At 40.0% G+C, this 17,500-nt stretch overlaps 4 protein-coding genes and 1 long non-coding RNA gene across 5 annotated transcripts in view; 3 read left to right on the forward strand and 2 right to left on the reverse strand.

Annotated features, from left to right (window-relative positions):
* Positions 1-4,516: 4,516 nt before the first annotated feature.
* LOC134197423 (uncharacterized) lies at positions 4,517-6,081 on the reverse strand. The gene has a single exon (XM_062666746.1). It carries the CDS (start codon positions 5,898-5,900, stop codon positions 4,602-4,604), a length of 1,299 nt encoding a protein of 432 aa, XP_062522730.1. The 5' UTR covers positions 5,901-6,081; the 3' UTR covers positions 4,517-4,601.
* A 246-nt stretch (positions 6,082-6,327) lies between these two features.
* Positions 6,328-8,381, forward strand: LOC134197214 (uncharacterized). Its single transcript, XM_062666493.1, has one exon. It carries the CDS (start codon positions 6,646-6,648, stop codon positions 7,819-7,821), a length of 1,176 nt encoding a protein of 391 aa, XP_062522477.1. The 5' UTR covers positions 6,328-6,645; the 3' UTR covers positions 7,822-8,381.
* A 1,485-nt stretch (positions 8,382-9,866) lies between these two features.
* Positions 9,867-10,428, forward strand: LOC134197613 (uncharacterized). The gene is made up of 2 exons (XR_009972685.1): positions 9,867-10,239; positions 10,294-10,428. It is a non-coding gene; the product is annotated as an uncharacterized LOC134197613 (long non-coding RNA).
* A 768-nt stretch (positions 10,429-11,196) lies between these two features.
* Positions 11,197-12,884, forward strand: LOC134197452 (uncharacterized). The gene is made up of 3 exons (XM_062666782.1): positions 11,197-11,879; positions 12,513-12,624; positions 12,699-12,884. Exons 1-3 carry the CDS (start codon positions 11,203-11,205, stop codon positions 12,882-12,884), a joined length of 975 nt encoding a protein of 324 aa, XP_062522766.1. The 5' UTR covers positions 11,197-11,202.
* A 1,084-nt stretch (positions 12,885-13,968) lies between these two features.
* LOC134197008 (glutamine--tRNA ligase-like) overlaps positions 13,969-17,500 on the reverse strand; it is a 14,578-nt gene continuing 11,046 nt past the window's right edge. Inside the window, exons 15-20 of the mRNA XM_062666241.1 lie at positions 16,757-16,931; positions 16,602-16,694; positions 16,183-16,310; positions 16,053-16,119; positions 14,272-14,397; positions 13,969-14,208 (exon numbers count right to left, since the gene is read on the reverse strand). Of these exons, the coding sequence (XP_062522225.1) occupies positions 14,161-14,208; positions 14,272-14,397; positions 16,053-16,119; positions 16,183-16,310; positions 16,602-16,694; positions 16,757-16,931 (637 nt within the window). The 3' untranslated portion in view covers positions 13,969-14,160. The remainder of the gene's footprint in view (positions 14,209-14,271; positions 14,398-16,052; positions 16,120-16,182; positions 16,311-16,601; positions 16,695-16,756; positions 16,932-17,500) is intronic.

A 17,500-nucleotide genomic window follows, 5' to 3' on the forward strand; every position in this document is an offset into this window, starting at 1 on the left:
AGATAGATAGATAGATAGATAGATAGATAGATAGATAGATTTTATTGAATAATTTCTTTCTCTAGCACAAAAGACTAATGAAAACTGCTGTCTGATAGATAGATAGATAGATAGATAGATAGATAGTTACAAACATAGGTACAAACATACCGACAGACAGACCGAAAGTCAATACAGCCCGTTTAGAGTGAGCTTCTCGCGAAGCAGTCCACCACTTATTGTGGTGTCCTTCTTTTACGCTCGTAGCTTAACTAGTAAATGAAGCTGTGTTTACACCGTCGCTTCACAGCTACGAGCGTATATATTTGCATCTAGGTGCTTGTTGTGTGTGTGTGTGTGTGTGTGTGTGTGTGTGTGTGTGTGTGTGTGTGTGTGTGTGTGTGTGTGTGTGTGTGTGTGTGTGTGTGTGTGTGTCACGTTTGTATTTATTGTGAATATTAATGTAAATTTTATTAATTTTGTAAATGTCTATTTATTGACATTATCATTATTAATTCATTAGCTTGTTGATAGAATGTATAATTCTTTAAAAAAACACAGGGATGCGTCGACGTGATTAAAGATAATTAACTAAATATTATCAATGTCCCACACTACACTTCGAATTCAGCACAAGTGACAGATGTGACGTTGTGTGTGTGTGTGTATGTGTGTGTGTGTGTGTGTGTGTGTGTGTGTGTGTGTGTGTGTGTGTGTGTGTGTGTGTGTGTGTGTCACGTTTGTATTTATTGTGAATATTAATGTAAATTTTATTAATTTTGTAAATGTCTATTTATTGACATTATCATTATTAATTCATTAGCTTGTTGATAGAATGTATAATTCTTTAAAAAAACACAGGGATGCGTCGACGTGATTAAAGATAATTAACTAAATATTATCAATGTCCCACACTACACTTCGAATTCAGCACAAGTGACAGATGTGACGTTGTGTGTGTGTGTGTATGTGTGTGTGTGTGTGTGTGTGTGTGTGTGTGTGTGTGTGTGTGTGTGTGTGTGTGTGTGTGTGTGTGTGTGTGTGTGTGTGTGTGTGTGTGTGTGTGTGTGTGTGTGTGTGTGTGTGTGTGTGTGTGTGTGTGTGTGTGTGTGTGTGTGTGTGTGTGTGTGTGTGTGTGTGTGTGTGTGTGTGTGTGTGTGTGTGTGTGGCACGTGTGTATTTATTATAAATATTAATGTACATTTTATTAATTTTTGTCTATTTATTGTCATTATCATTATTTATTCATTAGCTTGTTGCTTGAATATATAATTCTTTGAAAACACAAGGATGCGTCGACGTGATTAAAGATAATTAACTAAATATCATCAATTTCCACACTACACTTCGAATTCAGCACAAGTGACGGAAGTGATGTTGTGTGTGTGTGTGTGTGTGTGTGTGTGTGTGTGTGTGTGTGTGTGTGTGTGTGTGTGTGTGTGTGTGTGTGTGTGTGTGTGTGTGTATTTATTGTAAATATCAATGTATGTTTATTAAATTTTGTTAAATTATTGTCATTATTATTAATTAATCATATTAATCATTAGCTTAATTTGATGCTAGAATGTAAACGGCAATTCTTTGAAAACACTTGGATTTATCAATGTGATTAAAGATAATTAACTAAATACCATCAATGTCCCACACTACTTCGAATTCACACAGCTACGCAACTCTTGCACGGCGCGGGCTTCTTATCCACGTTATGTCTCAATTCTGCATGTATAGCGCTCTTGTATCACTGGAAGTTAATAAATTAATTAACTGTTGAGATGGACTATCAAATTATCATACTTTTATTGAATCGTCACCATCTTTCTTTCCGCTATTTCGTTGTAGCTAGAGATCGGTGTACGTCTTCTAGCTGCATAGAATATACTGTGAAGCGACATGCATGTACATCTAGCGACCGGATCCAGAATATATTAATTAAGCAGCGTCAACGTTTTCTATGAATCTTTCTTGCAAGACGACGTCGATCGTTTATCATCAGTCCTACTTAGAATATATTGCTCTCTTGAAGATCGCGGATGACATGTTGATGGTGCCTATACAACGATGCCTATCTAGATGCATGGTCCCATGGGACCTTCGCTTGGCTTCTTGTAGAACGATAAATTCGTTTGTTTTGCGATTCTTTTGTAAAAAGTAACAAACGCGAACAACTATTACCTGATCTTTACTCTGCGCTTCTCGGTTTGACGACATTTTGACCGTAAAATGGAGGTTTACGACATCTCGGCTTTTCTGTCATAATGCGCGGGATTGTTACGTCACCCATTGTTGATGTGCCAAAGGTCTGCTGATTGGCTCTGCCAATTCCCGAGAGTGATTCACGCTGACAAGCTAGTATTACGTCACCTACGTTTCGCGTCCCAAAACGATTGCTGATTGGCTCGACAAACTCCCCGAGCGTGACACACGCTTACAAACAAACATAGATAGATAGATAGATAGATAGATAGATAGATAGATAGATTTTATTGAATAATTTCTTTCTCTAGCACAAAAGACTAATGAAAACTGCTGTCTGATAGATAGATAGATAGATAGATAGATAGATAGTTACAAACATAGGTACAAACATACCGACAGACAGACCGAAAGTCAATACAGCCCGTTTAGAGTGAGCTTCTCGCGAAGCAGTCCACCACTTATTGTGGTGTCCTTCTTTTACGCTCGTAGCTTAACTAGTAAATGAAGCTGTGTTTACACCGTCGCTTCACAGCTACGAGCGTATATATTTGCATCTAGGTGCTTGTTGTGTGTGTGTGTGTGTGTGTGTGTGTGTGTGTGTGTGTGTGTGTGTGTGTGTGTGTGTGTGTGTGTCACGTTTGTATTTATTGTGAATATTAATGTAAATTTTATTAATTTTGTAAATGTCTATTTATTGACATTATCATTATTAATTCATTAGCTTGTTGATAGAATGTATAATTCTTTAAAAAAACACAGGGATGCGTCGACGTGATTAAAGATAATTAACTAAATATTATCAATGTCCCACACTACACTTCGAATTCAGCACAAGTGACAGATGTGACGTTGTGTGTGTGTGTGTATGTGTGTGTGTGTGTGTGTGTGTGTGTGTGTGTGTGTGTGTGTGTGTGTGTGTGTGTGTGTGTGTGTGTGTGTGTGTGTGTGTGTGTGTGTGTGTGTGTTGTGTGTGTGTGTGTGTGTGTGTGTGTGTGTGTGTGTGTGTGTGTGTGTGTGTGTGTGTGTGTGTGTGTGTGTGTGTGTGTGTGTGTGTGTGTGGCACGTGTGTATTTATTATAAATATTAATGTACATTTTATTAATTTTTGTCTATTTATTGTCATTATCATTATTTATTCATTAGCTTGTTGCTTGAATATATAATTCTTTGAAAACACAAGGATGCGTCGACGTGATTAAAGATAATTAACTAAATATCATCAATTTCCACACTACACTTCGAATTCAGCACAAGTGACGGAAGTGATGTTGTGTGTGTGTGTGTGTGTGTGTGTGTGTGTGTGTGTGTGTGTGTGTGTGTGTGTGTGTGTGTGTGTGTGTGTGTGTGTGTGTATTTATTGTAAATATCAATGTATGTTTATTAAATTTTGTTAAATTATTGTCATTATTATTAATTAATCATATTAATCATTAGCTTAATTTGATGCTAGAATGTAAACGGCAATTCTTTGAAAACACTTGGATTTATCAATGTGATTAAAGATAATTAACTAAATACCATCAATGTCCCACACTACTTCGAATTCACACAGCTACGCAACTCTTGCACGGCGCGGGCTTCTTATCCACGTTATGTCTCAATTCTGCATGTATAGCGCTCTTGTATCACTGGAAGTTAATAAATTAATTAACTGTTGAGATGGACTATCAAATTATCATACTTTTATTGAATCGTCACCATCTTTCTTTCCGCTATTTCGTTGTAGCTAGAGATCGGTGTACGTCTTCTAGCTGCATAGAATATACTGTGAAGCGACATGCATGTACATCTAGCGACCGGATCCAGAATATATTAATTAAGCAGCGTCAACGTTTTCTATGAATCTTTCTTGCAAGACGACGTCGATCGTTTATCATCAGTCCTACTTAGAATATATTGCTCTCTTGAAGATCGCGGATGACATGTTGATGGTGCCTATACAACGATGCCTATCTAGATGCATGGTCCCATGGGACCTTCGCTTGGCTTCTTGTAGAACGATAAATTCGTTTGTTTTGCGATTCTTTTGTAAAAAGTAACAAACGCGAACAACTATTACCTGATCTTTACTCTGCGCTTCTCGGTTTGACGACATTTTGACCGTAAAATGGAGGTTTACGACATCTCGGCTTTTCTGTCATAATGCGCGGGATTGTTACGTCACCCATTGTTGATGTGCCAAAGGTCTGCTGATTGGCTCTGCCAATTCCCGAGAGTGATTCACGCTGACAAGCTAGTATTACGTCACCTACGTTTCGCGTCCCAAAACGATTGCTGATTGGCTCGACAAACTCCCCGAGCGTGACACACGCTTACAAACAAACATAGATAGATAGATAGATAGATAGATAGATAGATAGATAGATAGATTTTATTGAATAATTTCTTTCTCTAGCACAAAAGACTAATGAAAACTGCTGTCTATTCTAATGAACGTAAGACTGAACGTCTGTGAAAGCAAGGTCAAGCGAAGAAAAAGCATAAATTAGTCTTTCCAGCTTCCTTAGAATAACTTTAGCATTGCCTTTCTGAAGTGCAACGCTAATCCGGCGTCTAGACACTGACATAAAATCCTTTTTGTTGTATTGACCATATTCATCCTTGGAGCGATCCCCTAGGGACTTGAGGAAGTTAATGGCTTCCTTGCCCCATCTCCCAAAATGTTCATGTACCAAGGGGATGACATCTGGACGTTGTCCTCCTGGATGGTGAAATTGCTTGTACTTCTCTTTCTTGTGTTGTTCTCGAACAAGGGAGGCATGGCCAGTCACTTTAGCACTAGAGCTAACCACCTCCTTGTTGTAGGGATGAGCTAGCGAGACATCTATCTCAGCATTGGTCAAGCTACCTGAGTCAAAGGTCACAATATCCGGGCGACCAAGGCTGTCGACATAGAGGTTGCGCACTTCCTTCTTGTGGAGAACATCAGCTGAATTTAGACACCTGCACCAGGCCGAGACAATGAAGTCGTGCTGCCAAATTGGGCCACCGTGACGCTTGCATGTCAAGAGGTGGTATGCACCTTCGTCTACTGTAGCTCCACAATCACAGGTGACTGCCCATTGACCAAATATAGGCAAGCCCAAGCGTAAATAAGCCGCTAAGCGATATTCGCGAGTTTCAATAGCGAGCTCATCGTCGGATGGGATTGCGTGAAGCCAAGCTCCAGCTTCCTTTCCTGCAACAGATCTCAAACGAGCAGAACACTGGTCATCGATAGACAAGGCTAGCAAAGTTGCCTCTCTGCCTTGATTAATAGCTGAAGTAAGTCTGTGCTGTAGCTTGTCAGGTTCTGTCAGCAAGTCCTCTAGAGATAAGTGAGCGTAATCACAGCCGCTTTCCAAGATGGATAGCAGTTTCTTATGAGAGTCAGTGAGTTGATGACCTAGAGGGAGGTTCGTAAGAACCTTCCCTAGAAAAGATGGAGAATAACTCGAAAAAGTGAGAAACCGTTTGGGAAGCTGTTGAAAGGTGTTAGACCATGCTGCAAGGAATGCTGCAGGTGAGATGTCTTCCAACATCGTTAAACCGAATCCTCCACTTTTTATTGATAGACAGCACTGTTTCCAATAAAGAGATGGATCAGCCATTATGCCTAGGATAGAACAAAAAGTGCGTTGTGTCAAATCATCATGTGCCCTTGCTCCTTCCGTCAACCAAGTATGTTGAACTGTCCTGCCCAAGTGGTTTAAACGGGTGGAATGACATTGCCTCAAGATCAACATAGCACTCTGAGGATCATTCAAACTTTGCAGTTTGTTGCACAGTTCAGCTCCAGAAAGTGCAGTAGATAAACAATAATTCTGCACGTAATCACAGTCTCCAATAGGACTGCCAAGTACAGTAATGCCTGAGGAAGTGAAAGGAATGTCATCTGGCCAGCTAGCTGGAATGACTCTGGAATAAGCCTGGCATTTGCTTGGACAGACAGACAAGCCAAGTTGAGTGAATGAACATTGATAGATAGATAGATAGATAGATAGATAGATTTTATTGAATAATTTCTTTCTCTAGCACAAAAGACTAATGAAAACTGCTGTCTATTCTAATGAACGTAAGACTGAATAGATAGATAGATAGATAGATAGATAGATAGATAGATAGATAGATAGATAGGCTCAAAACTCTTTCTTGTGTAGTTTTGCTGATGACGCTGTCGTAGTCACAAGAGGTCCACATGAAATTAATGCTGTGTGCAAGCGAACAGACCAATTCCTCGAATGGTCTGGCCTAGAAGTCAATGCAGCAAAATGTTCAACTTTTTCACGTCGGAGGCTGATTCATCCAACTGTCTTTGACCCGGAAATCTCTATACAAGGGCAAAAGATTCCATTCTTGTCACACAAGAAAAGCTACAAGTACTTGGGTCTTCCAATTGCGTCTGATCTGTCTCATGCCGACATTTCAAGAGAGCTTCTGGAGACTACTAAGAATTTATTGAATAAAGTCGATCAAACAGCCGTTTCCCGAATGAATAAATGTCTTCTCTATAAGAGAGCGGTGCTACCGCGGCTTTCATGGTTACTGAGCATTGCATCTATTCCTTTGTCATGGATCGAGCAATCATTGGACAGTGTAGTCACGAAATTCTTAAAAAAATGGGTCGGTCTTGCTCATTCAGCAGCTGTCTCTCGCCTTTTCCTTAACACCAAGAACGGCGGCCTCCAACTTGGCCAACCGTCAGATTCTTTCAAGAGACTACAGTCTTGCAACCTGCTTCGATTTACTAAATCAAATGACGAATGCTTGAGAGCCCTGGCAACTATAAAGATTTCAAGAGAGACTGAGTTGTCATCAACCAGATTTAGTGCCGGCAGTTTCTTGGCAACTCTTGATACTTCGCCTGGGTGCCTGCAATCAAAAATAAAGAACATCAAAAAGACGATTACGGAATCATCAAATAATCGTCATTTGTCACATCTTACCTCCCTGTCTGTACAAGGTCAAGCGGCTCGATTCAAGGACGTGGAAGCTGAGCACTTTGCCTTGTCCCTAAAATCTCTACCCGATGACTTGTTCAAATGGGCAATAAATGGGCTCCAGGACACCCTCCCATCAGCAACCAACTTACAGTTGTGGAAGAAAATTTCGTGCAATCAATGTCCTCTCTGTCACCAACCCCAATCGCTGTGCCACGTGCTAAATGCATGTCCCAGTCTACTTGATCGAGGTTTGTACAAACAGAGACACGACAATACGCTGAGACTATTTGTGGACTTTCTAAAACGTCATCTTAGTCAACAGTTTTCCATAGTAGCCGACCTACCAGAATCAGTATACAATTTTCCTGTCGATATAACCTGTACCTGCCTTCGTCCAGACATTGTTGTTTGGAATGCCGTCCTCAAAAAGGCCTGGATGCTTGAGCTGTCGGTCCCATTCGAAACAGTCGTGGAAGAAACGAAGGCCCGGAAAGAACGCCGCTATGCCCAACTTGTCAAAGATGCTAACCATCAGTATAAGACGGAGCTTTTGCATCTCTTGGTTGGGTCGAGAGGATTGATTTTTCCTGAAACTCGACGAGCAGTCTGCATGTTGTGCAAGCCTCTTCAACGCGACTTGGACGATCTGTTTCAAGCTGTCATTCATTCCACCCTGAAAGACTCTTTTCGATGCTGGTTGGCAAGAAGAGACAACATCTCTTAACTTAAAAGTGTTTTTTTTGTTGTTGTAATTTCTGCTTTTAATCATTTGTGATGTATAGTCTTCGACTGGACCTCTACATAGTACTCCAGAACTCTACTTCTGTTATAGTGCTACCAGTCCTGTAGACGCTTATTGTACTGTATCGTTCGGTATATTACAATAAAGGACCTTTCATAGATAGATAGATAGATAGATAGATTTTATTGAATAATTTCTTTCTCTAGCACAAAAGACTAATGAAAACTGCTGTCTATTCTAATGAACGTAAGACTGAACGTCTGTGAAAGCAAGGTCAAGCGAAGAAAAAGCATAAATTAGTCTTTCCAGCTTCCTTAGAATAACTTTAGCATTGCCTTTCTGAAGTGCAACGCTAATCCGGCGTCTAGACACTGACATAAAATCCTTTTTGTTGTATTGACCATATTCATCCTTGGAGCGATCCCCTAGGGACTTGAGGAAGTTAATGGCTTCCTTGCCCCATCTCCCAAAATGTTCATGTACCAAGGGGATGACATCTGGACGTTGTCCTCCTGGATGGTGAAATTGCTTGTACTTCTCTTTCTTGTGTTGATAGATAGATAGATAGATAGATAGAAACATAGGTACAGACATACCGACAGACAGACCGGAAGTCAATTCAACCCGTTTAGAGTGAGCTTCTCGCGAAGCAGTCCACCACTCATTGTGGTGTCCTTCTTTACGCTCGTAGCTAATTAGTTCGCACATTTGACCATATAATCCTTACACACTTTTCTTTTAGGTTTGTGTATGAAATCAAGACAATTGCTTGAGTACGTGATTGTATAAATCCACTCATCACAGTTTGTCACACTTTGATTTCTAACAAGGTAAGATCATCAAGTAGAAGAGAAGAGTTTGGTGCAAGTGCCAATTTATTACATGATTAAAATTTTTAGTTCCTGTTCAGTTTTGGACATCGCTCCTTCCATTGAGTTTATTGCATTTGATATGTCCGTCAACTGGCTGCAGTCTACTTGTAATCCTGTAGTTCATACTAGACAACTGAGTCTGTCAACTGGCTGCAGTCTACTTGTAGTACTGTAGTGCATACTAGACAACTGAGTCTGTCAACTGGCTGCAGTCTACTTGTAGTACGCTGTAGTGCCTACTAGACAACCGAGTCTGTCAACTGTCAGCAGTCTACTTGTAACATGCTGTAGTGCATACTAGAAAACTGAATCATTAATTTTGTAAAGTGTCCTATAGAACACTAAAGGGTGTCAACTTCGAAATGTTAATGTTTTAGGGTCCGTGGTGGGACTGAAAGACATTCTGGGGGTCGTAGCACTTTCAAGTTTCAAGTACTCATCACACCCGCGCAAGTGTACCAGGTGACCAGAAGCTCTGCCTCCACACCTGAAATGTTAGAGTACCCGGTAGAAATAACAAACAAAGATGCCAAATAACAAATCAAAAGTACCCTTGTCTATCTACACAGTTGCAGAAGATTAAAACATGGTACACGTGTTACACAATGATTCGTGTATGAATCGTTTTAGCGTTAGTGCCAAAGACGTTGTGCTTGTTTGAACACATACATTGGTAGAAACAAGCAAAAATTAAAGTTTGTCTAAAATTTTCCTTAGACCAGCAATTGGTTTCTTTCTGTAATGTTAATGAAAATGTTATACATGTAAATACATACAAATATAGGCATCAAATGTCTCACCCACTGCCAATCCAGTAATTGATTATGCAGATTGGAATCTGATAACAACGACCGACAAAACGTTAATCTAGCTATAGGGTAGTACCACGACACACTAACAACCTACAAACATCTCATCCATGCACTGATGTCTGTATTGCTAACAGATCTACAGAATCTTGCTTGGTTGATAGTATAAAATAATGTAAGAAAAGTGCGTGTTAATCATGTGTAGATCATATTTTGCCTGCCATTGTCAATCACGTAAGCGCTATTACAATATTTCTATACAATTCTATAGCTAAACAATCGACTAATCACTGCCGTATATTTAGTAGAGCTGTGCGTCAGAAATTATTTTTTTGTTACAGGTCTAAAACATGGCATCAAGTCATCTGAATCTAAGAGCAGATGCTAGGAGGCACAAGAAATTTAAAGCAACGTTGCAAAACTAGTTGTAACTTGTGCTTCAGAATGTGAAGAGGACTACAAAAATCTGAGAATTTTCGTCAAAGAAAAATTAAAATCACACGGACTTCAGAATCTGGTGGACCATCAAAAAGTTGTTGATACACACTCCCTTTTTGAGACAGTATTTATTAATGAACATCAGCTACCAATGCAACGCAAACTTAAAATACTGAAAGACACCATGAATGATATGGGTAAACTTCATGTGGCTGAGAAAGTCAAGCAGTGCTTAAATCAAATGCGTACATCCAATCCCAATCCATCAGATTCATTGCCTTGTAAGTGCAATACAATGTCAAGTTTCTTTACATTGACTTTGTCGTCTGTTGTAGCACACATGTTAAAGAGAAGTTGCCCTATGAAACCTTATATTCTACAGATATCACGAGAGCTTGGTACGAACTGGAAAGACCTGGCAAGACAACTGGGTTTCATTGAAGCAGAAATCGACAACATCGAGCATCGGGGGGGGGGGGGGGGGGAGCCTTGAACAATGCAGTCACAAAATGCTACCAACTGGTGTCAAAAACTTGGAACAAAAGCGACTAAACAGAAATTGATTCAAACATTACAAGCCATTGACAGGGGAGACCTTGGTGAAGTATTAGGTTAGCTAAAATACAGTTTGAAAGTTAATTAAAATAAAAATTCAAATTGCTCCTGCTGCCTGCTTTTAGAGAGCAGCAAAAGCTTATGCAGTACAGAAATGGTTTCTGTCTCCTCTCTGACACAGACCAGTACATCAAGTGTCTCTGATGTAGAACCATTTCATGTCACAAACGGTCCAAGCAGACCTGCACCTCCTGTTCAACGCACCACCATTACGTCTCCAGCACAACCTGCTACAACCAGTTTCATGTCACAGCATAAACAACCAGCTCAATTTGTTCAGCCATTTTCGTCATCTACACACTTCTCTGCTCCCACACTACCAAGAAATGGAAGTATCACCCATGTAGCTATAGTAGCAGTTGGCAGAACAAGAGTGGGCAAGACGTCATCTGTCAATAATGTCATGGGTACCATGAATACTAATGTTAGAGCACCCAAGGATGTTCACCAGTTCAAGGTGCACAGTTTAGACAATGATGTGATGTGGTGTGTGTGTGTGTGTGTGTGTGTGTGTGTGTGTGTGTGTGTGTGTGTGTGTGTGTGTGTGTGTGTGTGTGTGTGTGTGTGTGTGTGTGTGTGTGTGTGTGTGTGTGTGTGTGTGTGTGTGTGTTATACTCTTGAATTTTCAAATGTTGCTACAGTCTGGAAAGCCATATGCTCACAGCTATACAAGACAAGTCCTGGTACACTCAGTATCTTACAAACTGACTCTTGTTGATACACCTGGACTGGGAGACAATTCAACAGATAATGATGTTTTAACTGACGATGACGTGTGTGAGAGAATCAGATGGGCAATTGAACCACTGAGACATGAAAATGCACACATAATGGTAGTCTATTTTGCCAGTGCCATAACTAATCTGGATAACAAGGAAGTGGAATCCATAAGAAAATTAGAAGAGGCTATATGCATTCCTGTAAGCTGTGTTGTCCTGACACATGCAAAGTCAGCTTTCGAGCAAGCCTCTCTCGACTGGGATACAAGCAAAGAGCAAGTGCAAGAACACCTACACTCCATTGCTGAAGAGTTTGTAACGGATTTCAAAGCCAAACATTATGATGACGAAGACCTCATAGATCTCAGTGAACAAAACCGAGAAGAAAGATTAACAGAAAAAGTGCAAGAAGAGATCAAACGTGGCAGTGATAATTTGCCGACAAGAAAAAGGACACGGCAGGAATTCCTACATATTCTGAGTAGAAGGCAGCTTATTGAAATAAAGAAACAGTGGTATCCATTGAAGTTGGGCAGAGAGCTGCCTGTCACGCTTATTGAAAACAAACCATCACATATGACTGAAAGGTTTACAACATATTACACAAACTACTATTATGCAATTAAGTGTTTGTACTCAGGGTCATAGCCAGCAGTTCGCCAAGGTTGATTAGACCGCACCTCACCATAGCATATAAAAAATTAGTGTGATTTTAAAGCTATGGCCATTTTGTACAAAAACATCACTTCAATATGTTTCTACACAAGAACAATACGCACCTCATTAATCTTGCAAGAGATGAACAATTATGGAATTCATCATAAAACTGTACATGATGCTGCCTCAATGTTGAATTTTATAAGCAATTACCATGAAGTACTCTGTCAGCTATCACAGGCAATGATTCTGCACTTTCCCAAAATTGTGGTTAGTGTAGTGCTACTGTACTACTTACTCACAACATCTATTTACTAGTTACAGTCAGAGCTGAGAAAGGCGTGCAGTGCGACTCCCTGGCTGCTGAGTTAGCCTCACCCCAGATGCAGTGTGGATTGCAGCCCCGGATGCGCCGCAATCACCACTATCACCACTACTGGTGATGGCGGCGCATCCGAGGCTGCAATCCACACTGCGTCTGGGGCAAGGCTACTGCTGAGTAACCTCCCTTGGCTATGCGCCTGTGTACTAAACACAGTGTTTATTGTCTTGGATTGCTATAGTGGTGTAAAAGAAATCTACACAACGTGGATTGAACTGTTAGATGAAGGTGCTGGTCTCTTCCACTTCATGACAGGAAACTTGTCAGAAAATGGTGTCACATTCCATGAAAAGGTAACTTACACAAATCTGAGTGCAAGTATAGTGTGAGTTCATACAAGCTAGCAATACCTAAAATTTAACCATAGATACACACAAAAGCACCAATGACATCAACCAGCCGCTCTACAGAAGTAAACGATTCTAAAAGAATCAATAGAGAACAACAACAGAGAGGCCATCAAACAACACTCCTTCAATTGCCAAGTGATTGCACAAGCCCCGAAGTCCAACGAGAACGCAACCAAGCAAGAGAAGATAGTGTTGTAAACTAATCAATTGTTCTGAATTGATGTTACAAGTAATACTGTGTAATCTACTAGGAATATGTACCAGAGCACAAGTAATACTGTGTAATCTACTAGAACTATGTACCAGAACAGCAAGACAACTGTTTCAATGTGAGTAAAACAATTGTTGTGACAACAAGCAGCTGATTAATTCCATTACATGTACAAATTTTAAATTGTCAGTAAATCATGAGTATGTCTTCCACAGTCAAACAACAATTACAAAACAACATTGTCCAGACAGTACAGTACTCCTGTGCAGGACACACTACTGCATGCTTTTGAAGCAAAACAAGCCATAAAAAACTTACAGTTTCAACAACCACAAAATGCACTATATTCTTGTCTTCTAATAAGCAGTCATGCACTAACACTGCTATTGCAAAAAAAGATGTCTTAAATTCCATGTACATATACTATTTTCTAGCTACTCAAGAGCAATCAATTATGTACACCTAGTTGCTATTGACTTTTTGATCTCATCAAGACTCCCTTCTAATATTGGAATAAAAACTCTAAGAAGGATTCTCAATTAACTAATAAGTGCTTTGTGTTACAGTGTTCGCCAGATGCTGCACCTCGTTATTTGCTAATAAAGGATCAACATGAAATCAATGCATTGTATCCTTGCAATTTACTCTGTGGATGGAACCGGAATTAGAAAACTAATGGCTGGACATATGGCAGCAATGTGCACCACATGTTGTGTATCTATTATATACATGTAAACCATGATGGTGCATCTAGATATGTATTAAGTACAGACAGCTTTTTGACATGTTGGCTTTGCAGTATATTATCTATGTATTACCTTTGTGTACAAAAGTGGTATGTGCAAGATCTACAAACAGCAACTATCATGATAAAACTGACCAAACTGCCTTCTGTAAACTAATATTCTACTAAAGAGTGGAACTTCTTTACTAAAGCATTTCAAAAATCGTTAAAAACAGGTAACAACTCCAGATGACTGCAAAGGGCTACAACTGCTTCAATTGCCTACAGAGTTTAGCTAACCAACACTGACACCATCTCTGTATGCGTGGGTGTACACACTCACACATCCAACTGTGACTTGCAATGTTAAAGTCTATAATAGTCAGAAAATAGAAGAATAGCAGTAATCTGCACAGACTATAAAGATTCACAAAGTAGTGAAGTGTGAAGTGTAAGAACAGACATGACTAAACAATAAAATTAATCTGCAGACGTCTGCTTGAAATCACAACAAAACCATACGCATCATTTGTGTGACAAACAGTCATTTGCTAGTGTCCTCTCGAAGTCTAACTGTGCAGTTGAAAATTAACTGAAATTCAAAACACAAAAATGTCATCACAAGTTGGAGACAATAAACAACACCTCAGCCTACCTTCTCTGGTGTGCTGTCATAGTCAGGAGTAAAATAGCCTATTCTTTCAAACTGGAATCGATCACCAGCCTGACCTTTTAATACAGACACATCCACAACAGCATTGGATATCACATGTAATGCATCCTATAAACAACAACAAATAAATTATATGAGAAACCAATAAAACACTAAACACAAGCATAAACCAGCAATAACAATATAACCCTAGCGTGCGTGGTTGGTCGATGGCTGGTATTACTATACCCAACATTTCACATGTCGGTAAAAAGCTTGTATCAGTGCATTTAACTTGTAAGCATTTAATGCTTGGTTCTTGTAACCTTGCAGACACATCACTGGTCTCATTCATTGTGTGCTTGTGTGTAAGTCCACATATACTCTCTTCTCCATGGTATTGTTCAAACAAATCAGAGTTAGAATAAAGGATTAACACCCCAAAAATTGCATGGAAAAATAACTGATGCCACAGCAATCAATTCGGTGTAAACATTTGTGCCCAAAAGATGGTTGGTATATATTGAGTTGACGCAAAGCGACAGAGTTGGAGCACTGGACACAATACTACATTACTGACTACAATACTGCATTACTGACTACAATACTACATTATTGACTACAATACCGTCATGAGTAGTTGTTGTGTGTAGTATTGTGCATGCATAGTTTCCAACTTCTGTCCAACATCATTGTAGTCATCTAACAACTCTACTGTTTCTCCACTCCAGTAACCAACAACTTCATATCACATCTCACACCGGACCCATACACTAACAGATACAAAGAAGTCGAATATCGGTGCACAGACGATGACAATTTTAATTGGACGGGTACCTAATTTTGTAGGGGGAGGAGTAGCCTCGAACTTCCAGACCAGAGAGCGCGCGAATTCTAGTCTGGACCACAACTATACTAAAATGATTTCAGAAGTACTTGTCAAAAAGCGATGCTAAATGGTAGTCTAACAGCATAGGATCATTTTACCTACATCAACATATCATTTGTAAATGCCATGAGATCTCATGAACAAAGAAGATACGTCTGCCGTGTTTGCAGCGATATCTTGGTGGACGGCATGAAACAACAACTCTTTGATTCTTCGGCAGACTGCTAGCTAGTCTAACTGCTCGACCAGCGAGACTACCGCTCGTTCAGTTGTCAAAGAAGATGGTCTAGTGATGCTGCTGTGCAAGTCTTGTCACAGCAAGCTTGAAAAGATCAAAGAACTAAAGCTGAAACTAAAACTAAGATGTGTGAGTGCACCAGAGTCTTCATCATGGCTCTGGCATGCACTTAGCTGCCCACGAGGATTTCACATGCACGTAATCAGCATTAGTGCACATAGCATAACCAATTATTACTAAACCAATCAGAATTTACAACCGACATTCCGGTTGTAAGACGCTGATTGGCTTAGAAGGCTATTTCCAAAATCATTTTAGTACCGTTCTGGTCCAGACTAGAGATCGCGCGCTCTGTGGTCTGGAAGTTTGAGGCTCAAAGGGAGGAGTGTCATGAGTAGTTGTTGTTTGTAGTATTGCGCATGCACGTAAGATGTATATATAAGTTGGGTATCATAAATATAGAGTCAGTCTTGTGTTGCGTTACCAAAGCAAGTCATCACAATACATTACGGACTTCAATGCAACCGCCAACACTTCACAACAAGCACAACTCATTGTTTGAATGAAGAATACAGTGTTACAACTGAATGGTAAGATAAAAGCTAATCCTACACATCAGTACAGGCAACAGATTTCATGTCAACAAATACCACATACCCTGTTGCAGTCGCTAAGAAATCCTCCTGGAACTTCAGTTGGATCTTCAGGATGCGCATGTTTGAATCTACAACTCATCGACTATTAGTTTTACAAATGATTGGTAATAATATGAGTGATGGCTCCTCACAATCTATCGTAGAGTCGTACTTCACAGCTGACTGGATGAGACACCCACTGGATGAAAGATTTGGGCTTGGCTACTGATTCCAATTTATCACAACGAACTTTTAGTTCAGTAACAAAGCCAGACGAATCCTTTACAAAAATATATTAATAAAATACCTCAGCAGCAATTCAGTCACACAGTCAGCCTTACAATGTGTGTGTGTGTGTGTGTGTGTGTGTGTGTGTGTGTGTGTGTGTGTGTGTGCGTGTGTGCGCACGTGCGCGCGCGTGTGTGTGTGTCCAATTGTCTGTCCTTTCCTTCTGTCTGTCTCTTAGTCAGTCTGTTTACTGCCTGTCTACCTGCAAGTCTGTCTTCCATGTTTAACTTAACCACAAATAATTCACAACACAACAACCAAGTAGACTACCACCGCACCATACCTTTATCACATCTTCAACAGATAAAACTAAGCCGGCATGTTTCAATCCTACAGGCTGATTAACAGCCAATCGTTTATAGCTCTTATCAGCTACCTAGTACACACAATATAGCAATGCATACATGCACACATCAAAGATACAGACACTTTACTGACTTCTCTAAAGTCCGATCTGTCTATATAAAGAACTCGATCAAGTGGAACAGAATGTGTACCATGATCAACACCATGGCTTACATCACTTGGAACATTAGAAATCTCTATGCTGATTGGCTTGTCGGACAGGAAATTACTGATAGACACTTTCAATGGATCCAACGCAGCCATTGCTCTATAAACAGGCAACAACGTAGTTAACAATATTAAACTAATGTGTTAGCATTACTGTAAAGGGAAACATTTTTGCTGGACAAATTTGTGGTTTTTCTATCTGGGACCATTTGCAGCCTCTGGGGTAAATTTTGCAGCTTTAATTAATGTGTTAAGATATATCACATGGTTCCATTCATCACATGCTTGATAGCCATGCTGCTCAAGTGATTACAAAAAGCAATAGATGAGGAGAAACAAATGTGCTTGCAGACTACACAAACATAAACACAGACACACACAGACACAGACAGACACACACAGACACAGACACAGACGCGCGCACACACGCACACACACATACACACACAGACACAGACACAGACAGACACAGACACAGACATACACACACAGACACAGACACAGACACAGACACAGACACAGACACAGACACAGACACAGACACACACACACACACACACACACACACACACACACACACACACACACATACACACAATGCAAACAACTTGCATGTTAACAACTACCTGCCAGCACCAAGCATTTTGTGGTAAAGTAACTACTACAAGC

The sequence above is a fragment of the Corticium candelabrum genome, chromosome 22, assembly GCF_963422355.1.
Source record: "Corticium candelabrum chromosome 22, ooCorCand1.1, whole genome shotgun sequence".
Taxonomy (NCBI): Eukaryota; Metazoa; Porifera; class Homoscleromorpha; order Homosclerophorida; family Plakinidae; genus Corticium; species Corticium candelabrum.

What these genes read in the sequence shown, in the direction of transcription:
- LOC134197423 (XM_062666746.1), bottom strand. Translation starts at nt 5,900, where the DNA reads ATGTTGATCTTGAGGCAATGTCATTCCACCCGTTTAAACCACTTGGGC.
- LOC134197214 (XM_062666493.1), top strand. Translation starts at nt 6,646, where the DNA reads ATGAATAAATGTCTTCTCTATAAGAGAGCGGTGCTACCGCGGCTTTCA.
- LOC134197452 (XM_062666782.1), top strand. Translation starts at nt 11,203, where the DNA reads ATGTTGCTACAGTCTGGAAAGCCATATGCTCACAGCTATACAAGACAA. An exon ending in CCATCACATATGACTGAAAG is followed by an intron (nt 11,880 to 12,512) that starts GTTTACAACATA and finishes GGATTGCTATAG; the next exon opens with TGGTGTAAAAGAAATCTACA. An exon ending in GTGTCACATTCCATGAAAAG is followed by an intron (nt 12,625 to 12,698) that starts GTAACTTACACA and finishes ATTTAACCATAG; the next exon opens with ATACACACAAAAGCACCAAT.